Source organism: Pollachius pollachius, assembly GCF_949987615.1.
Source record: "Pollachius pollachius genome assembly, chromosome: 5".
NCBI lineage: Eukaryota > Metazoa > Chordata > Actinopteri > Gadiformes > Gadidae > Pollachius > Pollachius pollachius.
In genome coordinates, this window is record NC_136938.1 from 12,857,852 (window position 1) to 12,876,465 (window position 18,614).

Consider the following 18,614-nt stretch of genomic DNA (forward strand, 5'->3'; position numbering starts at 1 on the left):
TAACCGTGAAATGTTTTTATCGAATGAAAGACGCGGAAGCAGACAGACGTATAAAGACAAACAAACATAGAGACAGATAATGACAGACAGACAGATAGCTAGATAGCAGAGTTTAAGTATGTGCTACATAATTTATTTTACAGACTAGTCTTGCCTATTCAGTGCCTCAAGCTATTTAGAGATTTTTTTTATATTTGGATCATGTGATAATGAGAGGAATTAAAACACAAACAATATGGAACAAACAATATGGTACAAACACCTCAATAACACTAACTCTACCTGCGACACAGTCAAGCACTACCCCTAGGCATCTCTGGTTTATAATTGCATATCATCACATTTTCTTTAACCTCATGATGAAGAACATCAGGAATGTCAGAGTAGTTTGTCTTCTTTAAACTATTTGACTATAATAAAGGGTAGGATTGTTTAGTGGTCCGGGTGTTTGACTCCCAGCCAAATGGTCCTGGCTTCTGTCTCTCAGACTTTCCTGTTGGCATCCTTGAACAACATACCCTAGCCTCCAGCTGCTCCTTCATGTCTCTGAATTCACTGGGAGCCGCTGCTAAATGACTAAACAGTAAACCGTACAACTGATGATGGATTACGAAAAGCATCAAATGAAAAAAGAAAAGGATGTCATTTAGTGGGATTATGTATGGTGGGAGTTGTGGTTTGAAGCAGTAGGGGCCTAGCTGGGGTATAATCTGGTAATCTGGTGAACTGGTCGTTAGTTACAGGGAAGAGGCTGCAGGGATGCTGAGCAGGGTGAGAGCAGCGCTGAGAGAGAGGGACGACACATCAGGGAGAGATTAACAACTAATCTACTTACCAGACGTTTTAGGCCTGTTATGACACCATGCTGTGTGTGTTGGTGGGTTTACTCCTTCCTCTTGATCTGTGTACGTGTGTGTGGGTGTGTCACTGTGCAGTGTGATAATAATCAAAATGCACAAAATGATTAGCCTTTTAGAACATGAATGCAGGGACCTTTATAGAGTCACCAAATCAAACACCCACAGTTTTCCTATGTTTTGCCCTGGGGTAGATACATGTTCTTTAGCATGCTAAGGTACTAACCAGTGTGAGAAGTTCACTGCGACATATGTAAGGACACTGCTAGATAGCATGTAATGGTTAAATGTATGAAACCAAAATGAACAATTCATCCATAAAAGAGCAATCTTCTGTGATATTCATTCATCATTGACACATTATATATAAATGAGGGTCCTGCCCCAGGTCGTGGAACACTGCGTGTATTAGATAACAGAGTACTTATTATGTTAAAAACAACACACTCTACGCTGGTTAAATAAAGCTAAATCAAATAGATCAACAGTGGTCCTCCGGAGAGAAATCGCTAGACAATAGAAGTGATGGCAGCACAAAGACTTGTCCTAACTGTACAGGGGCTTACAAAACAATCAGCCCGTCTTTCTCCGGCACTGGCAGCCAACATACGGTGGCGATGGCTGGGGGGCTCCCCGTAGGGAAGGCGACAGCAAAGGAGCGCGGCCGTGGAAATTGCTTTGTGCCACCAAGTAATGAAGCCATGAAGGATAGTGACGCCGCGAGAGCCACAAGGCCAAACACGAGCGCCACCGCTGGGACCGAGAGAAGGAAGCCAAAAAGTTGTCTCTCCGCGGCTCCGTCATAATTAGAGAGACAGGATGCGCTGCTGCCGCGTGACGATTGGAGGAGAGCGCGAGAGTGCGCTGCGGCCCCAGCCTCCCCATTCAATTCCTGCCTCCATTAGTATAAATGGTGCGATGAGTGAGCCATGGTGGTGCATGTTAGACGACCATCTGGCGTAGAGATAACCCCCCCCCCCCCACACACACACACACACACACACATACACGCACCGAGACACATCCCTGAATGAAACACAAAACTGAAAAAAACATAGCAATGTGAAAGGAGCTAAACAAATAAAAGGATGCTTTGTTAGCAGAGTTGTTGTCACGAGAAGTGGCGATGGAGAAGAGGAACAGAAGGAGAATGATTCAGCTGTGGGACACAAGAGGCATTTTTTATTTATTCTTCATTTTTATTGATTTTGTTCTGGCTTGTTTTTTACTCATTTAGTCGTTTACTTTTAGCTGCACACGACCTGACAATCTTGTCTCGTCTGTTTATGCAAAGATAAACATCTTAATGGTGATTCAGGAGTTAAAAAAAGAATCAGTGCCAAAAAAATGTCCTTTCTATGGCATTCAACACAAACTTTTGAACCCCTTCTCGGGAGATTTCCCGAGGAGAACCGGAGCGCAAGACGCAACACATGCCGGCCCCAAGATGGATGCTGTCAGCTTCTTTCACTTTCGTCGTCTGCTTCCTCACACATCCTTTCAACATCTGCCCGTAATATCAACATCCCTGGGAATATATGCACATCGTGTGCCAGCTTGTGGTTATAAACTCTGAGACAGCCTGTATGCATCAAGATGTACCGTATAGGACAACAAGTTTCATCCATAAATGCACAACCAAATATCTATAGGTTACCCCCCCCACACACACACACACACACACACACACAGACATATCTGGGGTAGCATCCAGACCCCCTGGGACCCTCCCCCCAGCTGTCAACTCAAAGGCATGTGGCGCTCTGCTGATTCAGCCTGACATGTGCCATGTTAATCACCGTGGCAACCGCTTCTTTCACCTCACCAAGACAGGAGAGAACATGTTAAAAGCCGAGATGGAGGACTGTGATGGACAGAGTGCCTGGGTGTTCACTCACTTTTTCTTCTTCTTCTCTGGTGGCTATGACGCTAGCTACATGCAGGTTGGAGCTAGCCATCTGTCTGGGCTATCTGGGCTGTCTTAATGGTGTCCCAGATGAAACTGTGGAGCAGACCGCAGTGTCTAGCTGGCCCTGGGGGCCTGGAGTCAAAGAACATCTCATGATCCAACTTAATATCTAGTGCTAGTAGAATGCGCATCGTTGAGCTGTACCATTGTTATGATGCATAAAAGTATAGTCAACAATGGGAAAGTAACTTCTGCAAGGAGAATTCCTTTCCACATCAGAGCTGGTTGAGAATAAAACCAACATTTATTATCCATCTCACATTTTCTTATGTAGCATTAAAATAAAAAAGAACATAGGAATAATGTAAATAAAAGGGAAAATGTCATTGGATTTTTTCCCTTGATTTTTTCCCTGGGGCGGGATATATATATTTTCTAATTTAATAAGGTTGAATATTAACTTCAAAGATCACTTCCGGCCTGTTCCAGTGTCAGTACCTGAGTCCAGGTGTTTCAAGCAGCCCTGGCCAACAGGTTTGGGGAGATCACAAGACTTTATTATTAGCCTTTAATATGGCGGTGGCTCAGACGGTGAGCCACCGCCTGCTCTTTGCCGTATTCAGCACAGATCTAAATCTTTTAATTAAAAAGGACATCTTTGCTGCGACACATTTCCCCATGACGTGCCAGCGCTCGGTGAACCAGGCACCATCTGCCTGCTCAGAGCTGGGGGGGGCAGGGGCCCGTCGCTGGCAGACTGGGGGGCCGCGGGGGCCAGGGAGAGAGAGGGAGATGGATAGAGGGTGGCTGGGAGAGAGAGGGAGATGGATAGAGGGTGGCTGGGAGAGAGAGTGGGATGGGAGAGAGGGGGAAGGAGACGGAGAGGAGATAGAATTAGGGGGCCTTGGGGAAGAAAGAGAAAGGTGAGAGTGGGGAGGGGAGGATATATATAATCAAAGGGAGGGACAAGGAGAAGGAGATACAAAGCAGAGGAGAGAGAGATGATATAAAGGAGAGGTAGGAGGACAGAAAGAGACATACAGGGAACACAGACAGAAGAGAGAGAGAGAATCACACAAATAAAAAGGAAGACGGAGAGATAAAGACCGAAAGCTCCCTCCCTCCCAAAGAGGGAGACAGAGAAAAACAGTGAGAAAGACGGAGCACATAGAGAGACCATAAGGGACCAAGAGAAAGAGCAACAGACTCAACACTCCTTAGAGCTGGAGGACAGAACTTGGTTATCCTATTGTTTGTCTTACATCTATTTGAGTGAGCTTTAATACAACATGACACAAGAGCCGACAAATACCAACAGAGTTGATATTAATTGTAGTTTGTCTCTGTTTTTTAAACACGCCTCAAAAAAGGTCTGTTAAATCACCATCATAGTAAAATCACACAGATGCGTGATAAGGGAAAGTACAGGAATTGGTTTACTGCTCAACTTCATACATACCAGTTTGTATTGTTGTACTATTTTTAGAACAGTCTCATGCTCTGCCTAGCAAATTATAGCCTATAAAGAGATAGAAATGATAGTATACTGGTTTAGTATAGCATGGCAGTATTGAAAAAAATAATCTAGGATTGCATAGCATATTGTAGTAAACCTTATTGATGCATAAAATCGTAGAGAAGATCCTATAGATAGTTAGTTTTTTGGTATATTTGTAGACATCCGATCCTTGATATTCTTATTCTTATTTCAAGCTATATTTTAATGTGATTTTTCAACTCATATTCTAACCTCAAAAATTTTCTTCTATATTTCCATCCCTCTCCACCACATTATTTCTGTTCTGACATTAGAAGCCAGCCTCTCGGCTGTGGTCTCTTATCTCCAATCTCTCCTATCTCCTTATTTCTGATTGCTCCTATGTGGTGAGAGATAACGACCGTGTTCCCAGTCACAGCGTTGGCCTCAAAAACAGGAAACAGGGTTTGGAGGAAAAATATGCAGGGAAACCTGAGACACACGGGAACTCAGATGCTTCTCAGGTGTCACGTTAGCCTTGGGGCCGGGCGACAGCGCCTTCGTCTGGTAAATGTTTAGTGGGGATTAAAGCGTGCCCGGGACATTCATGTTAACTACCTGACAACGTGCGGTAAGCAATGTGTGTGTAATGAGATCAACGTGACAGAATAAGCTTTCCGACAGGGAAGAGAAATAAAATCTAATATCTATCAAATCACCGGCTGCATTAATTCTACTTGTCCCCTCATTTTATCCCCTAAATGGATGGATATGCGTGCGTCAGGACAGCCTTTTATGCAATGAGTGATAAGTGCTTTAAATGCCGGACTTTAAACCCACTCAAAAGCTGAAATCCCAGCAGTATTGGCTGAGCAGGTCTTATGTGTTGTGGGGAGCTTGTTCTAAAGTGCCTTTGGGATAGAAACTCGCTTCATGGTCGTCACCAACTGTAATCCACAGAGATTGTGCGCTTAATCCCAAACCAGCCAGCAGAGAACCAGCCTACCTCAGTCAGAACTCAATCCCATTTCATGGCCAGAAATCCATCTTTTTCTATGGATGTCGCTTCGTATGAGGCGGTCTGTGAATAATAATTATGTTCTGCTCCTCTGGTCACTGCCTTCTGCTGTCCTGACCAGACGCAAAGGGATTATATTAAATAGGACTTCCGGAATTAAAAGACATATTTACAAGTGGGTTATTTGGCAGCTAAGGAGTTGTAAAAAGGATGACTGGGCAAACTAGGATAAGACCAGAAAAGTGTACACACAGAAGGACACTCTCTCCTGCTTCTTAGCTAAGAAGTAGTATATTTTTGTTTGCTTAATATATTCTTTCAACTTTGAGAAGTTAGAAAACATATCTAGTTCAACAAAGGTTCAAGATGTGTTCACCTAATTCATTTAGCAAAATGAAATACACCAAGCATGTAGAAATCCATGCACTATCTTGACGGAAGTCAATGACAAGGGATCTATTAACATAAAAAACATTAAACAGAGGGATGAATCTACGACACACCTAGCAAAGATATTGTCAGGAAAATGCCAAGAAGCATTACATCGCAAAGTCGGCTAAGTCTTGAAAATACTGAGTACTTTGGGGTTTGGTCTCAATCCCCCCCCGCCTCCTCACGTCTTTTCGTAGTTTGTACTTCCTCCAAAGTCTGAAATGCTTCATTGGATTAGACTGCTGCTGTAATGTGAATGCACGGCATTGGTCCCCCGTTTGGCTACGTATCCAGGATAATACACAATTGAGTACATAATTTAATCAGCTTGGAGGAATTGAAGGAAATCTATAGACCTTGATAACACTTCAAAATATTATTAGGAGTCAATTGTGGATTTTGGCTGTCCATCACTTAGAAATAACTATCTAGATGCACGGTCTGCTGCACATTAGACAGGCTCAGTACAACAGCTCTCATTGGTTAGAGAGAGAGTGTATCCTTACTGCTCGATGCAAGGCCTGGTCTATAAGGGGGATAAGAAGTATTTCCCCCAGAGTGAAATCTTAAGGAAATCGTTACAGTAAAACATGTTTATTGGTAGCTAACAGTGAGACTGCAGTTCTCTTCTTCGGAAGAGGAGTGTGCAGCAAGTTAAGGGCCACGGGAGGGTGGATACGGGCGTCAAGGGGGTTTGTACCGTCAAACACCAATCCAGCCTCCCCCTCGACCCTCTCCCCTCTGGCCTGTCGGCCCTCCTTCAAGCGCAGAGGTGTCCTGCCGTCGCCTCATCATTGATGGGTAGGTGTCGCTCGGGGCTTGGCTCTACAGTGGCCATCGCTTAAAAGCCTTGGGCCCCCACGGCTGAGACGGCTCATTTTACACTCGTCAGAAGAAGAAGAAGAAGAAGAAGAAGAGAGTGCCGTGACGCTAGTGAGCCCTGGGGCCACCGGATGAGATGGCAAAAGACAACGGGATGACTCTGATAATGTGAAGGGTGCTTCTGCAGAGGCACAGAGCTGGTGGCATGTAGGGCTCCTTTCTCTACATATCTGCGTGCTTTCCAGAAGCACTCTCTGGGACCCAAATTGTACAAGTATACACAATAATATACATTTCCTTCTTGTGTACAATTCCTAATTGTATATTTCAAACGTAGTATATATATCATTTTTTATACCTGAGCATGTTGAGTTCAGGTCACTTCTAGGAGTCCTAATAGTAAGAGATTCTCTGTATTTCTATTCCTTTCACCAATGTGTTTTTACCCTCTAATGCTAACCTATTAAAGCTCTCAAACGTATGCTCTCACGGTGAGCATACGCCGACAGCATGGGATGAACAATACATTTAATAAGTTACATGTTATTAAGGAGGTAATGGGATAGCCTAGCAGTCTATAGGCAATGATATAGCCAGGTCATTTCTTTAATTAAACGTTCAGTTTTACCTTTTTAATTTATCAAAGACACTTTTTAAACATAGAGTTAATATACTTCATATTTCATTTAAATACCAAGACATTATTCTTGAGGTTATTTCCATTATTAACTTGTATTCCAACATACTAATTATTTATCACACTCTATAAATTAAGAATGTCTGGTTAAAGATCAAACTTCCTTCTTACGGAATAACAGTTAAGATACACATTTGTTAAATAACACGATAAAAAACGTGGTACAATAGACCTTGCATCATCTTGGTGTTTTCGTAAAGGTTTTCACCTTAGACTCTGACTATTCTTAACTCAACACTTTTTATATGTTATAATGAGTTCATGTGTGTCCTGTCCTGCCCACCTCTCTTGAGGATTCGTACGGCAGCATACTGCATAACAAGCCCAGTGGGGGTGTTCCCCGTGGGGCTACAGAGTTCAGGGTGAGGGGCGTTAGAGTGGCTGTCCTCTAATGTGACAAATGTGTGCACGTAAAGCTGTTTGTCACTGTGGTGGTGAGAAAGGGCTGTACAAATGAAGTTGACTTTACTAGCTGACATACTGCTGTGTGGTTTCAGCAGAGGGAGACGGCAGGGAGTGGGCTGCCATTCGTTTTGTTAACGTGGAAACGGCACTTTGTATATTTCAGATCACACATCAAAGCTGTGCGTTGTAAAACAAAACAGTTGATGTAGAAATTGTTCTCTGTAGCTCAGAGCGGAACTTGACATATTTGGGTCTGGTGTTTTCTTCCCCCGCTATTCGAGGTGAAAAAAACCTTTCCAAACTGTTTAGGATGGAGGATAAACCATAATCTCATGTGTAACACAACATGTTCCATATGAAATCAAAAAAGATTTTTCAAATGACATTTCTAATCCATAACATTTCTAATCTACAATTCCTGATGAATCGCCACAAAAAAAACATGAACTAGAAGTATCAGAAGGGTTAGGGAAACTTCCAACATCCATTCAGAGACAATCATCTTCAAGTCCCCACGGTAGGCGGATTACTCTGAGAAGTCGTGCTGTAAACAGAAACCTCGCCGTGATCCAAGCGCCTTCGGTCTAACGCTCTAAAACACTCTTCAAACGCCCTCCTCTACCCGGGCACTTTCACCGTGCCGCGGCACATGCACACACATGCATGCAAGCCAACACACACATACACATACACACACATGCAAGCATGCACGCCTACACAAAGACAACATGTGTGGAAGCACAATCTCACACACACACACACACACACACACACACACACACACACACACAAACACACACACACACACACACACACACACACACACCAGTTCTGCCAATCAAAGGCAAATCCTTCCTGGGCCCTCAAGCTTTCAAAACAAGCCCATACAAAAAAAAGAATGAAACATTTAACCTTTTATTTAGGTATAAATGTATACAGAGAAAGAGTGAGAGAAAGAGATTAATTCATTTTTGAAGATGGAAATGCAGATGAACGCTAACAGAGAGAGACAGAATATGAAATCGACTATTTCACCTATTAAGCTAATTTCCAATCATATTATTTATGGGTATGGGTATACTTTCAACAAAGTATACCCAAGAAAGTCAGCACATTTCCATCCGTTATAATTTTCCACTTTTAGAAAAGGTCCCTTTCTGTACAGCTGAAAATAAACTATGTTAAATGAATTTTTCTGTGCTGGAAATATCCGATCAACCAGTTATACCAAAACGCAATTCTGTTCTACTCATATTGCCTTGTCACCAGGGGCGGATGTTGTATAGGGGCGATTTGGGTGACGCACTACCAACTGGGAGAAAGAGGATTTTTTTTCTAACAAATTCTATCACAGCAAAAGTAGTTTTCAGTGTTCTAGACATATTATCTGTCATTGTCCAATCAGAATCGTCAGATTCAAGTCGCTTTTCAAATGGTCCCGCCTCTCTGGACGAATTCATTGACGTGGAAAATCACCCAAGCATTCTCCCATTGACTGTCATGTTAAAACTTTTTTTTTCGGAAAATGAGCCTCCAATGCATTTTCAATGGGGATTTGGGATTCGCCCTAACGTGCTTGCGTCATACGTAACTGAGCAAAGAGCGCGAAGGGATATCTTCGATCAAGTCACTCGCTAATTTCAACACGGCTGCTAATGTGTGCAATTCCGTTGCGTCTCTGAAAGAAGTTCCTTTTAGTCGACGATCCAGTTCAGACAAATTGGCACTAAAACAATCAGGACCTCCAAGACCAAAATTAATAATTAAACAAATTTCTACAAAGGGGGGAAAGTCCTACAACCGAGGATTTTCAACAAATTGGTAAAAAAAAAGCTGCCTAGCAGGTTGTGTAGAAGCTAACGCAGTCTTCTGCTACCACTGCCTTCTCTTCCACCCTGACACCCTGACGACAGACAGCACTGTTTGGGTATCGACTGGTGTGACAGATATGCACCATCTGTCTGAGAAAATCAAGAAGCATGAGATGTCAAAGATCCACATGGATAGCTGCTTGAGATTTGCGACTATTGAGAGGGTGAACATTGCCACTCAACTGGACGAGGGATACCGGCTAGCTGTTCGTCGCCACAACGATGAGGTGAGCAAGAACCGACACATCCTCAACCGGCTCATCCAACTCGTGAAGTTTTGCGGAGTGTTCGAGTTGGCTTTGCGAGGCAAGGATGAGACAGAGGGCTCCACAAACCCAGGTATTTTTCTTGGATTGGTGGACTTCGTGGCACAGTTGGATGAAGTTTTCGATGACCACCTGAAAAATGCCACGGTGTTCAAGGGCACATCCAAGACAGTGCAGAACGAGCTTTTGGAATGTATGCTAGCGGTCGCACGGGAAAGGATTGTGGAGGAGGTCAAGTCAGCTCGCTATCTGGCCATCCAAGCTGATGAAACTACGGACGTCTCCACGCAGACACAGCTGGTGCTTGTGCTTCGATACATTGATGACAACCATGCAGTGCAGGAACGTTTTTTTGAGTTTATTCCCATCTCGGATCAACGACAAAATGAAACTCGTTGCACAAGCTTACGATGGTGCCAGTGGGATGAGGGGAGAGAAGGCTGGTGTGCAGCAAAAGGTGCGTGAACATTTTAAGAATGCCCATTATGTGCATTGCTATGCACATCAGCTTAATTTGATCATGCAGCAAGCTACCTCCCGCATCAAAAAAGTCAACATTTTCTTTTCCGATCTGAGCGGTATTGCGTCATTCTTTTCCCGGTCACCGAAGCGGTGCAGCGTTCTGGACAAGATTGTTTCACGAAGACTGCCCAGAGCTTCATCTACAAGGTGGAATTTTAACAGCAGGATCGTCAACACTGTGTACGAGAACCGAGATGACCTCCTTGAATGTTTTGAAGCCATCAAGAAGGGTTCACATGGTCCATTTGACCAGCTCAGTGTAAGAGAGGCATTTGGCTACATGAGGATGCTACAGGACGAAGACTTCATTTTTTTCCTGTGTTTTTTTCACAACATCATGCCCCATGTCGACATTCTGTACCAGAAGCTCCAGAAGAAGGACATTGATGCCGTCTTCATCAAAAGGGCCCTCGAGAGCTTCACAAGCAGTGTGCAGACTATTAGGTAAGATAACATTTATATTATTTGATCCTTCTCAAAGCAAAGCTTTGTTATGAGAACATATGCATGAAAGACTGTATTTGTGTTATTTTTTATAATATATGTTATTTTTTATAATATATTGCCAGTGGTGTAATCTAGCTTGCTTTACTCTGTCCTGGACATCCTGGTTAGGCGAGGCACAATGGATAGCTTAAAAAACAGTGTTTAACACTAACATTATGCATCCCTGCCCATTTTAAGTGGGTAAACTCATCATGCCTTCAGTGTTTCTTGAACAACCACACATAAAAGGTTGCCCATATTATATTGATATTTTATCGTATTTGTCTAAATGCATACTTGACTGTAGATAGATTTATGAGTGAAGTTACCAACACAATAGATTGGCCCTTACACACTCACCCCTTTTAGAATCACATTCTCTCTCTCTCTCTCTCTCTCTCTCTCTCTCTCTCTCACTCTCACTCTCTCACAAACACATATACAGGTAGAGACAGAGAGAGAATGTTAACTTGTGTATAATTCCCAATTATTATTGATGTATTTGCACTTTTAATCTTACTGAATTCTACAAGGCAAATAAATTAAGTTAAAACTTTTACTTTTTGTTAAAAGTTTGGGAAACTTTTTGTTAAAAGTTTCCCGGCTCCATTCGTCTTTGTAAGGAAATGTTCTCTTTTGTCTTTATCATTTTGTCAGAATGCACCAGAATGCTTCGTTTTTATATGAAAATCACAAAATAATCTTCGGGGGGAGGATGCCCCCAGACCCCCTACAGGGGTTTGCTTTACAAACTTTCAGCCCCCCCTAAAATAAAATTCACCAGCAGCCACTGCTTGTCACTCTTCCTTAAGCCAGGCAAATGCAGAGGAACCACTACTCGTCCCACTTTTTGTTTTGCGTTTATTACCTATTTACATGAAGTCAATATATTGGGATATATAGATAATCTCTGGTGTCACCTGACCATGGTGAGTAGCAGTACGCATTAATGCTGTTAACTGTCAATTGTAAATTATTGTAAGAAATCGAGTTGTTTTCAGGTTATATCTCATCTGTTGAATGCACCAATATAGTAATTAGCTTTGGACGAAAGCGTCATTATAAATGTATTGTGTTATATTAAATATTAGATCACACCTTTGCTACAAGGCTTTGTTTGCATTTATCATCACTGCTTGGAAAATAACTCATGCCTCATCACGAATGAATTTGAATGTGCACAATTATTGACCATGCAAATCTGGTAACAGAACACTTTGACTTTGACAATTGGATCAAAGGTGTCCCCTGAATCCCATCAACATGTAGTGATGATCAAACACCATGAGACCATGAGGTATCCGCTTTGTGATCGGATAATGCCAATGACGTGGCAGCGCTTGTCTTTGTGGCGTTCCCAGCAAGCCCCTCCCAGGTTCAACAGCCTACAACTCCCTCTTATGCAATCGACACTAGACAAATGCTAGAACATAGGACACGGTCTGAAAAGAGGATCCTTACCTTGGTTACCCGGCTGGCCACCTCACGGCCCACCATGAGACCCTGGACGAAGGTCCGCGCAGCGATGAGGGCCTTTGTGACGCGGGGCTTCAGCTTCATGGGCGTGTCCCCAAACGGCCGGAGCTGCTCACTGTACTTGTTCAGACACTCCAGGTAGTCCTCGCTGAAGCGGTACTGGGAGTGCAGCGTCTGGAATATGCGCTCCAGCAGCCGTGTCCAGAAGTCGTTGAACATCTCGTCCATGTTGACGTTGCCTCCCGTGTAGTAGCGTTTGAGCTCCCTGAAGAGCTCTTGGAACACCTCCGAGTTCTGCAGGTAGAACAGGCCGTAGGTGCGCTGGAACATGGTGCTGAACGATCGCTCCGTGTTGTTCAGAAGCTCCAGGAAAAACTCTGGGGGGAAATGTATAATAATATGAATTATAATCAACGGAATTGACGTGTAGTCATTTAGCAGACACTTTTGCGTGAGCAGCAATCAAAAGCATAAAATCTGATTTATTTTGCTGCACAATCTAGTTTAAAATATAACTGGAGAGCGTACTGAGAGAGGGGCATATAAATCAAAATTAAATGATTAGTATGTTGATTTTAATTTTTGAGTTACCTTTTAAAACAAAAGTTTACAAAGGGCTGTTTAAAACGATAGCAGTTATCTAAAATTCTCGATGGAATCAATAGATCCATAGAGGATGGGTACGTTTACAAGAGCACGGCGGAGGTTCATCGATCGATCAATAAATACAAATAAAACATGCGTAAGAAATATGTACGGTATATCCACTTATATATACCCATATCAGTCTCTGATATAATCTATTGTAAATTATATGAAATTTTGAAATTGTAGCATATATAGTCAATCATGTTGGCATTTACATTCTGAGCTTACATTCCTCTTACTTTGAGTTTGTGTACTTGACAAAGTTAACTTTGTCGTTTTCCTAAGGCTTGTCGGTGACATGAAGTATAACCCTGTCTGCTGTTTGAGCTCACAAGATGCTCTGAAGGCTTCGAGACAAAATGTATTTCTATCTCAGACATTGAAGGTCAAGAGAGTTGTTGAATGTTTCCTCAGGGAAGAATGGAGTTCTAAACACATCTTATTCTTATTTATTTAAAATGCATACAGGACACAAACTCGCCCAAAACAGGAGAGCCTACCTAACACAGCATCGACTTTTAGTCTTCCAAACAGACATACTTTTTTTGTTGCAATGTGTAAGATTGAGCCCCTCCAATTTAGGAGGTGGACTAGCTGTGCAACTGTTTGATGGGAACTCATTGACTCAGCGTTGCTCACCTGTGGGCGGCATCAGTGGAAGGGGTTTTGGGGGTGTCGATTGTAAGACAAGACATGCCCTTGAACGTTCTTGGGACGTTCTTCTAAACAGAGAGGGAGGTTCTGTACTGCTACGAGTAAGTTGAAATGTTAAATATTGCAATATTAATGGATAACCTGATTGTAAAGTGTATTAAAGATGCAATGTGTAAAAGTGACTCGCTCGTAGTTTCAAATAACCTGGACATATCTGTCGTCAAAGCTGATTGATGGTGATTTCAACAATGTTAGCAATAAAATCACAACCTATTAGTGATATATTCTATGGTCATTTATTTTCAATAAGCACTACTGACTACTAGAACCCCTCCCCCTCATGCCAGCCAGCCAAGCTATCCTACATGCCTCACACACTTGCACAACCGTTTTGGGCATTGTTAGTAGCCATAGTAAGGGTTATACAATTCGGAAAGTCTCCTGCATACTTATCAGGAGGATTTGCAGTTCTTCCCATTGAATGGTAAAAAGTCTTGGCTTTGTGAGTTAGTGACGCCATCGATCATCACTCACTAATTTCAGTACAGAGCTCAGTTAGCTTCAGAGATCCCTCTGCCCAGGAACACTTTGTCACTTTAATACATCACTAAATGTTTTTGCTAGCACTGGGAGAAGAAAGAATGAGCATTACTAATTAGATTTCAAGACCACCAGGATCTACTACTCATACATCAACTACTCATAAAACAGACAATACAAAAATAGTTTTTATTGATGTAAGAGCAGTGAATCCTAAATAACATTTCACAAAACAAATGTATCTGAAGCTCTGTGGCCGTGCTAGGTCTGTATAGTCCCTTCATGTTCTAGGCCACAGATTGTCCAAGCCAACCGTTTATCTGATGGCTGTGGCCGTGGACGGAGACTTCCAGAAAATAGGTTATTAATGGAGGGGTTAGCGGCCCCAATCTCGGTGGTGAATCACAATGTGACATTTCTGCCTCGATTACAGAGCCACACAAACACATTTACCAGAAATAAAAAGAATAGAAAGCTTTGTTCTGGAAGTTTCTCTCTGTAGAGCTACTCAAAGAGAGGTCTTTCCTGCCTGACATTTTGTACTGTGACATGCAATGGACAAATGACCCGTCACAACCTATGTTGCTCTGTATGTGTATAGAAGGTTGGCTCTTCTCTTTCTTGTTTTGTTTCATACTGACGGGTCTTCTCTTGCTCTGTACCATCAGCAGACTCCCAAATCCCCTACTCTATTTTCCCTGTTACCACCACTGTGTGACCTGCGCCCACGCCTACATTTGCTTAAGTAACAGCAGCCCACAGGGCCTCTATATTTCATAGCGTACCCTCTGAAGGCCGCCAAGGACGCACCGCGCCTAACGGCTCATGTGGGATGAATGGCTAGCTGCCATTTTAGCCACTCTTAACGAGAGCAGGTTCTACATCTGTAGACGAGGAGGCCCTCATCATCAAATCCATAATTACCTTCAGCGGTGTAACTAGGGTAAGAACTGCATGCTTGAATAGAAAACAAGCATGGGGCGCTACACAGCTAGGAATGACTTTGATCGAATTATCTGTTAATTGCTAATGACTTAACATCTCATTTATATTTGTAATTATATTTGGGATTCTACAGGATTCTACAATTAACCTGCATCTCTTAAGGAAGATACACACTCTGGGTGTGGCATTAACTGATACTTTAATACTGAGTGATTCCACTATGATTTTTAATTTTTATGCTTTATTATAGAGTAAGATAGTTATGAAGGCATGGGAGATAGAGGGGAGGACATGCAGCAAAGCACCACAAAGTTAACATTGAGAATGATTGAGACGAATCCTACTACTATAATAGCAGGCCTTTCGCACCAGTTACTCAAGTTACTCATGTGCGCATGTGCCAAGCAGCCTGCCACTCACACACGGACACAGCACACGCGAACACATGCATACACCGCAAGCATGAACATACACACCGCATACACACACCGCACACACACGCACATGCGCACGAACATACACGGAAACGCACACACATGCACGCGCACACACAGCACGTCTAGACAAAGGCAGCGACACATACACGGAAGCGCACACACACGCGCACACACACGCGTGCACACACACCACATGTCAAGATAAAGGCAGCGACACACTCGTCCATGTAAGACATTATGTTTCTAAACACAACGGCTCAGCCACCGACACACGCGCAGGTAAGAACACAGATGCACGCGCACACACCGCAGCGACACTCGCCCAGGTGAGACGTTATGTTTTTAAACATAACGGCTCCGCCGTCGACAAACTCTCCCAGGTAAGACGTTCTGTCTATATACTGTAGAAATTGTGATAAAATAAGGGAAGAGACAATTTCTCACCTCGACAAGCAACGGGAGGTTGTTCATTTTGTCATATAAAAACAATAAATTCAAACATTGCGCCGACCGGCATATCATCCCACAAGTGACGTGATCTTACAGAGACAGTGTCCCTATAACACAACGAAAAACATGTCACTAACACAGTATGAATTATGTCTATAGAGTCCACCACAAGACTACACACGAAATGTCTTTACACTTTGTTGCTCAAAATTAATATTAATTTCCTCCTTGAGCCTCCCCAAATGTCTTACGATATTGATATCCCCCCTCCCCCCTGCGGACTGTTTTAGTTGTTTTATTTTTCTTATGTTTTGTGTGTATGCTATGTGTGACTGTAGGCTACTGCTGCCTGTCTTGGCCAGGACACCTGAAGAAATGTTTAATCTCAATGATGATAATTATTTTCAACTAACCAATAGTAGTTGCCTTGAATTTAAAAATGTCAATGCACTTTTCAGCCCTGAATAACAGTAAAAGCTATTTAATAACTGATTTGCATGCATAGTAGACTACACATTCCATTGAGCAATTCCCCCTGATAATTACAACTAGAGGTTGAAAACTCTAGTCTATATTAAAGCATCCATAAAGTAGCATGCCATGGGACCTTTAACAAGGAAGTTTGGCAGGCTTTGAACTACAATGATCAGTGCATCATAAGGATCAGTCTACCAGCTCCTGGTCTCCTTGAACTACACTCATAGGCGCCGGACCCCATGAGGCCGCGGGGCCAATGGCCACTGAGAGTACTTCAGCAGGTAGCAATCGAGTTGCCATGGCACATGGGTAAACAAATGATAAGGACGCACCACACAAGTTCGCTAATTACCGCTGTAGGCTTCAATATCATGAAAGTACTTCATGTTTTATTTTTATTTTGTTCTACATCACAATTGCATGCTTTAATAAAGTATTGTTTGTACCTACCACCCTCTAGTAGGGAATTCGCAAAATGGCGCTGCTGCTGCTTGCTTAAGTGCTTCAAAAGCAGCCGTGTTTACATGGACATTTCTGGTCCGACTCGATCACTAATCGGAATAGATCTATTCCTATCATGCAATCTGAACGTACTGTATATATATATTTGCAAAAGTGGTAAGCGTACATTCGTATGTCTCTCGCGCACAACCGTTATGTTAGTCTGGACTTGTATGATATATGTAAGGGATAATGTTGTACAGAAAGCCGGTCGTTATCGGGAAAATAAGCCCCGGCAGGGCGAACCGGACCCCGAAGCGAAGCGGAGGTGTCTTGCTTCGCCCTGAAGGGTATTATTTTCGATAATGACCGGCGACGTTCTATACATTATTCTGCTTATTACACAGCTCCTTGCCAAAACGAAAACATTTCTTCACACGGTGTGTCTCTTTACAATTACCATTCGTAGTGTTGATCAGCAGAGAAATAGTCCGCCAAAGACGTTGACGTTGCTTAGCAACCGGACACACTGGGGTTGATAAATTACCGGATTACTTGGGGAGTGATAAGAAAGACGTGAATCAGACAAAAATCCGCTTTCCTTGACAGCGGTCAAGTTGGGTGTGCATACAAGTACCGACGGAGTGGACCAATTGCAAACTACTGCAGCTGCTCTAAGTTAAAAAGTAGCCGCACCCACCCCAAACTAATCGGAATAAGTGTATACATGTCGATTATAGCGGACTACACAACCTCTTCTATTCCGCATAGAATTGTATTCCGATCAGAGAATTCTATTCCGATTGAGGCGTATATATGATAATTTTCTATTCCAATTGAGCTGTTCTTCCACTTCTATTCGGATCAGATGTGTCCATGTAAACGCGTGCTATTATTGCCACTGTTCTATCTCCTAGCGTCGCCGCCCCTGAAAAGGCGCTTTTTAAAGCTGTTTGGTACATCCCGGCTTGATACAAGCTCCTATACAAATGGAGATTGTTGATGCACTAGATTAATAATCCCACAATGCAAAAAGAATGAGCAATGAAAGTAAATAAAGTGTGTAAAGTGACTAAACCGTAAACAAAGTGCCCGACAGTGCATAAATTAACTATGAATTAATGTTACGATCATTGTAAGCAACAAAGGATCATGGGCATCAGGGCCATATATGTAGTCATAAAACAACTGGTATAACGTTATGGTAACCTATACCGACTACGTTAGTTGATCTGCTTCTTTCAAAACATATCACAACGGTGCTGCAGCGCGCCGCTTCCTATTGGTGCTAGGGGCGGCAATTGGAGCGCGTGAAATGCGCACCACGGCGCTTCGGCGCCAGTGTATGGCCGGCTTTAGGATGATGAGGTGTCGCCCGCTGTTCGACACATGCACGAGCATTAGGCCCCCCCACCACTGCAATCGCCACTGAATACACTACAAGGTTGAACGCTGTACGGTGAATCAGTATTTTAGTTCCTGGTCTCCTAAGACTACATGCAGATCTTTAACCGAGATATCATGCACGGACTTCCCCTTACAGCCCCTGTCCAACAATGGAATATTTTCATTACAATTTTATGCTTTCGTTTACATTCAGGAATATTTGTTTGCATCCTACTAATTAGTTATTTATTGTTTATATCAAATATTCAAGATGATTTTGTGGAAAGGTCACAAATGCAGAGGAAAACAAGAATAAACATCTCGCCAACATAAATGTACATGCATTTACAACCCAAACACTCCCAAGAAAAAATAATTGTACACAGTGTTTCTCTAAA

General features: G+C 42.7%; 1 protein-coding gene across 1 annotated transcript in view; it reads right to left on the reverse strand.

Annotated features, from left to right (window-relative positions):
* gpc6a (glypican 6a) overlaps positions 1-18,614 on the reverse strand; it is a gene marked incomplete at both ends in the record, with an annotated part of 109,425 nt that overhangs the window by 33,536 nt on the left and 57,275 nt on the right. Inside the window, one exon of the mRNA XM_079737004.1 lies at positions 12,224-12,615. Coding sequence (XP_079593130.1) covers positions 12,224-12,615 — 392 coding nt within the window. The remainder of the gene's footprint in view (positions 1-12,223; positions 12,616-18,614) is intronic.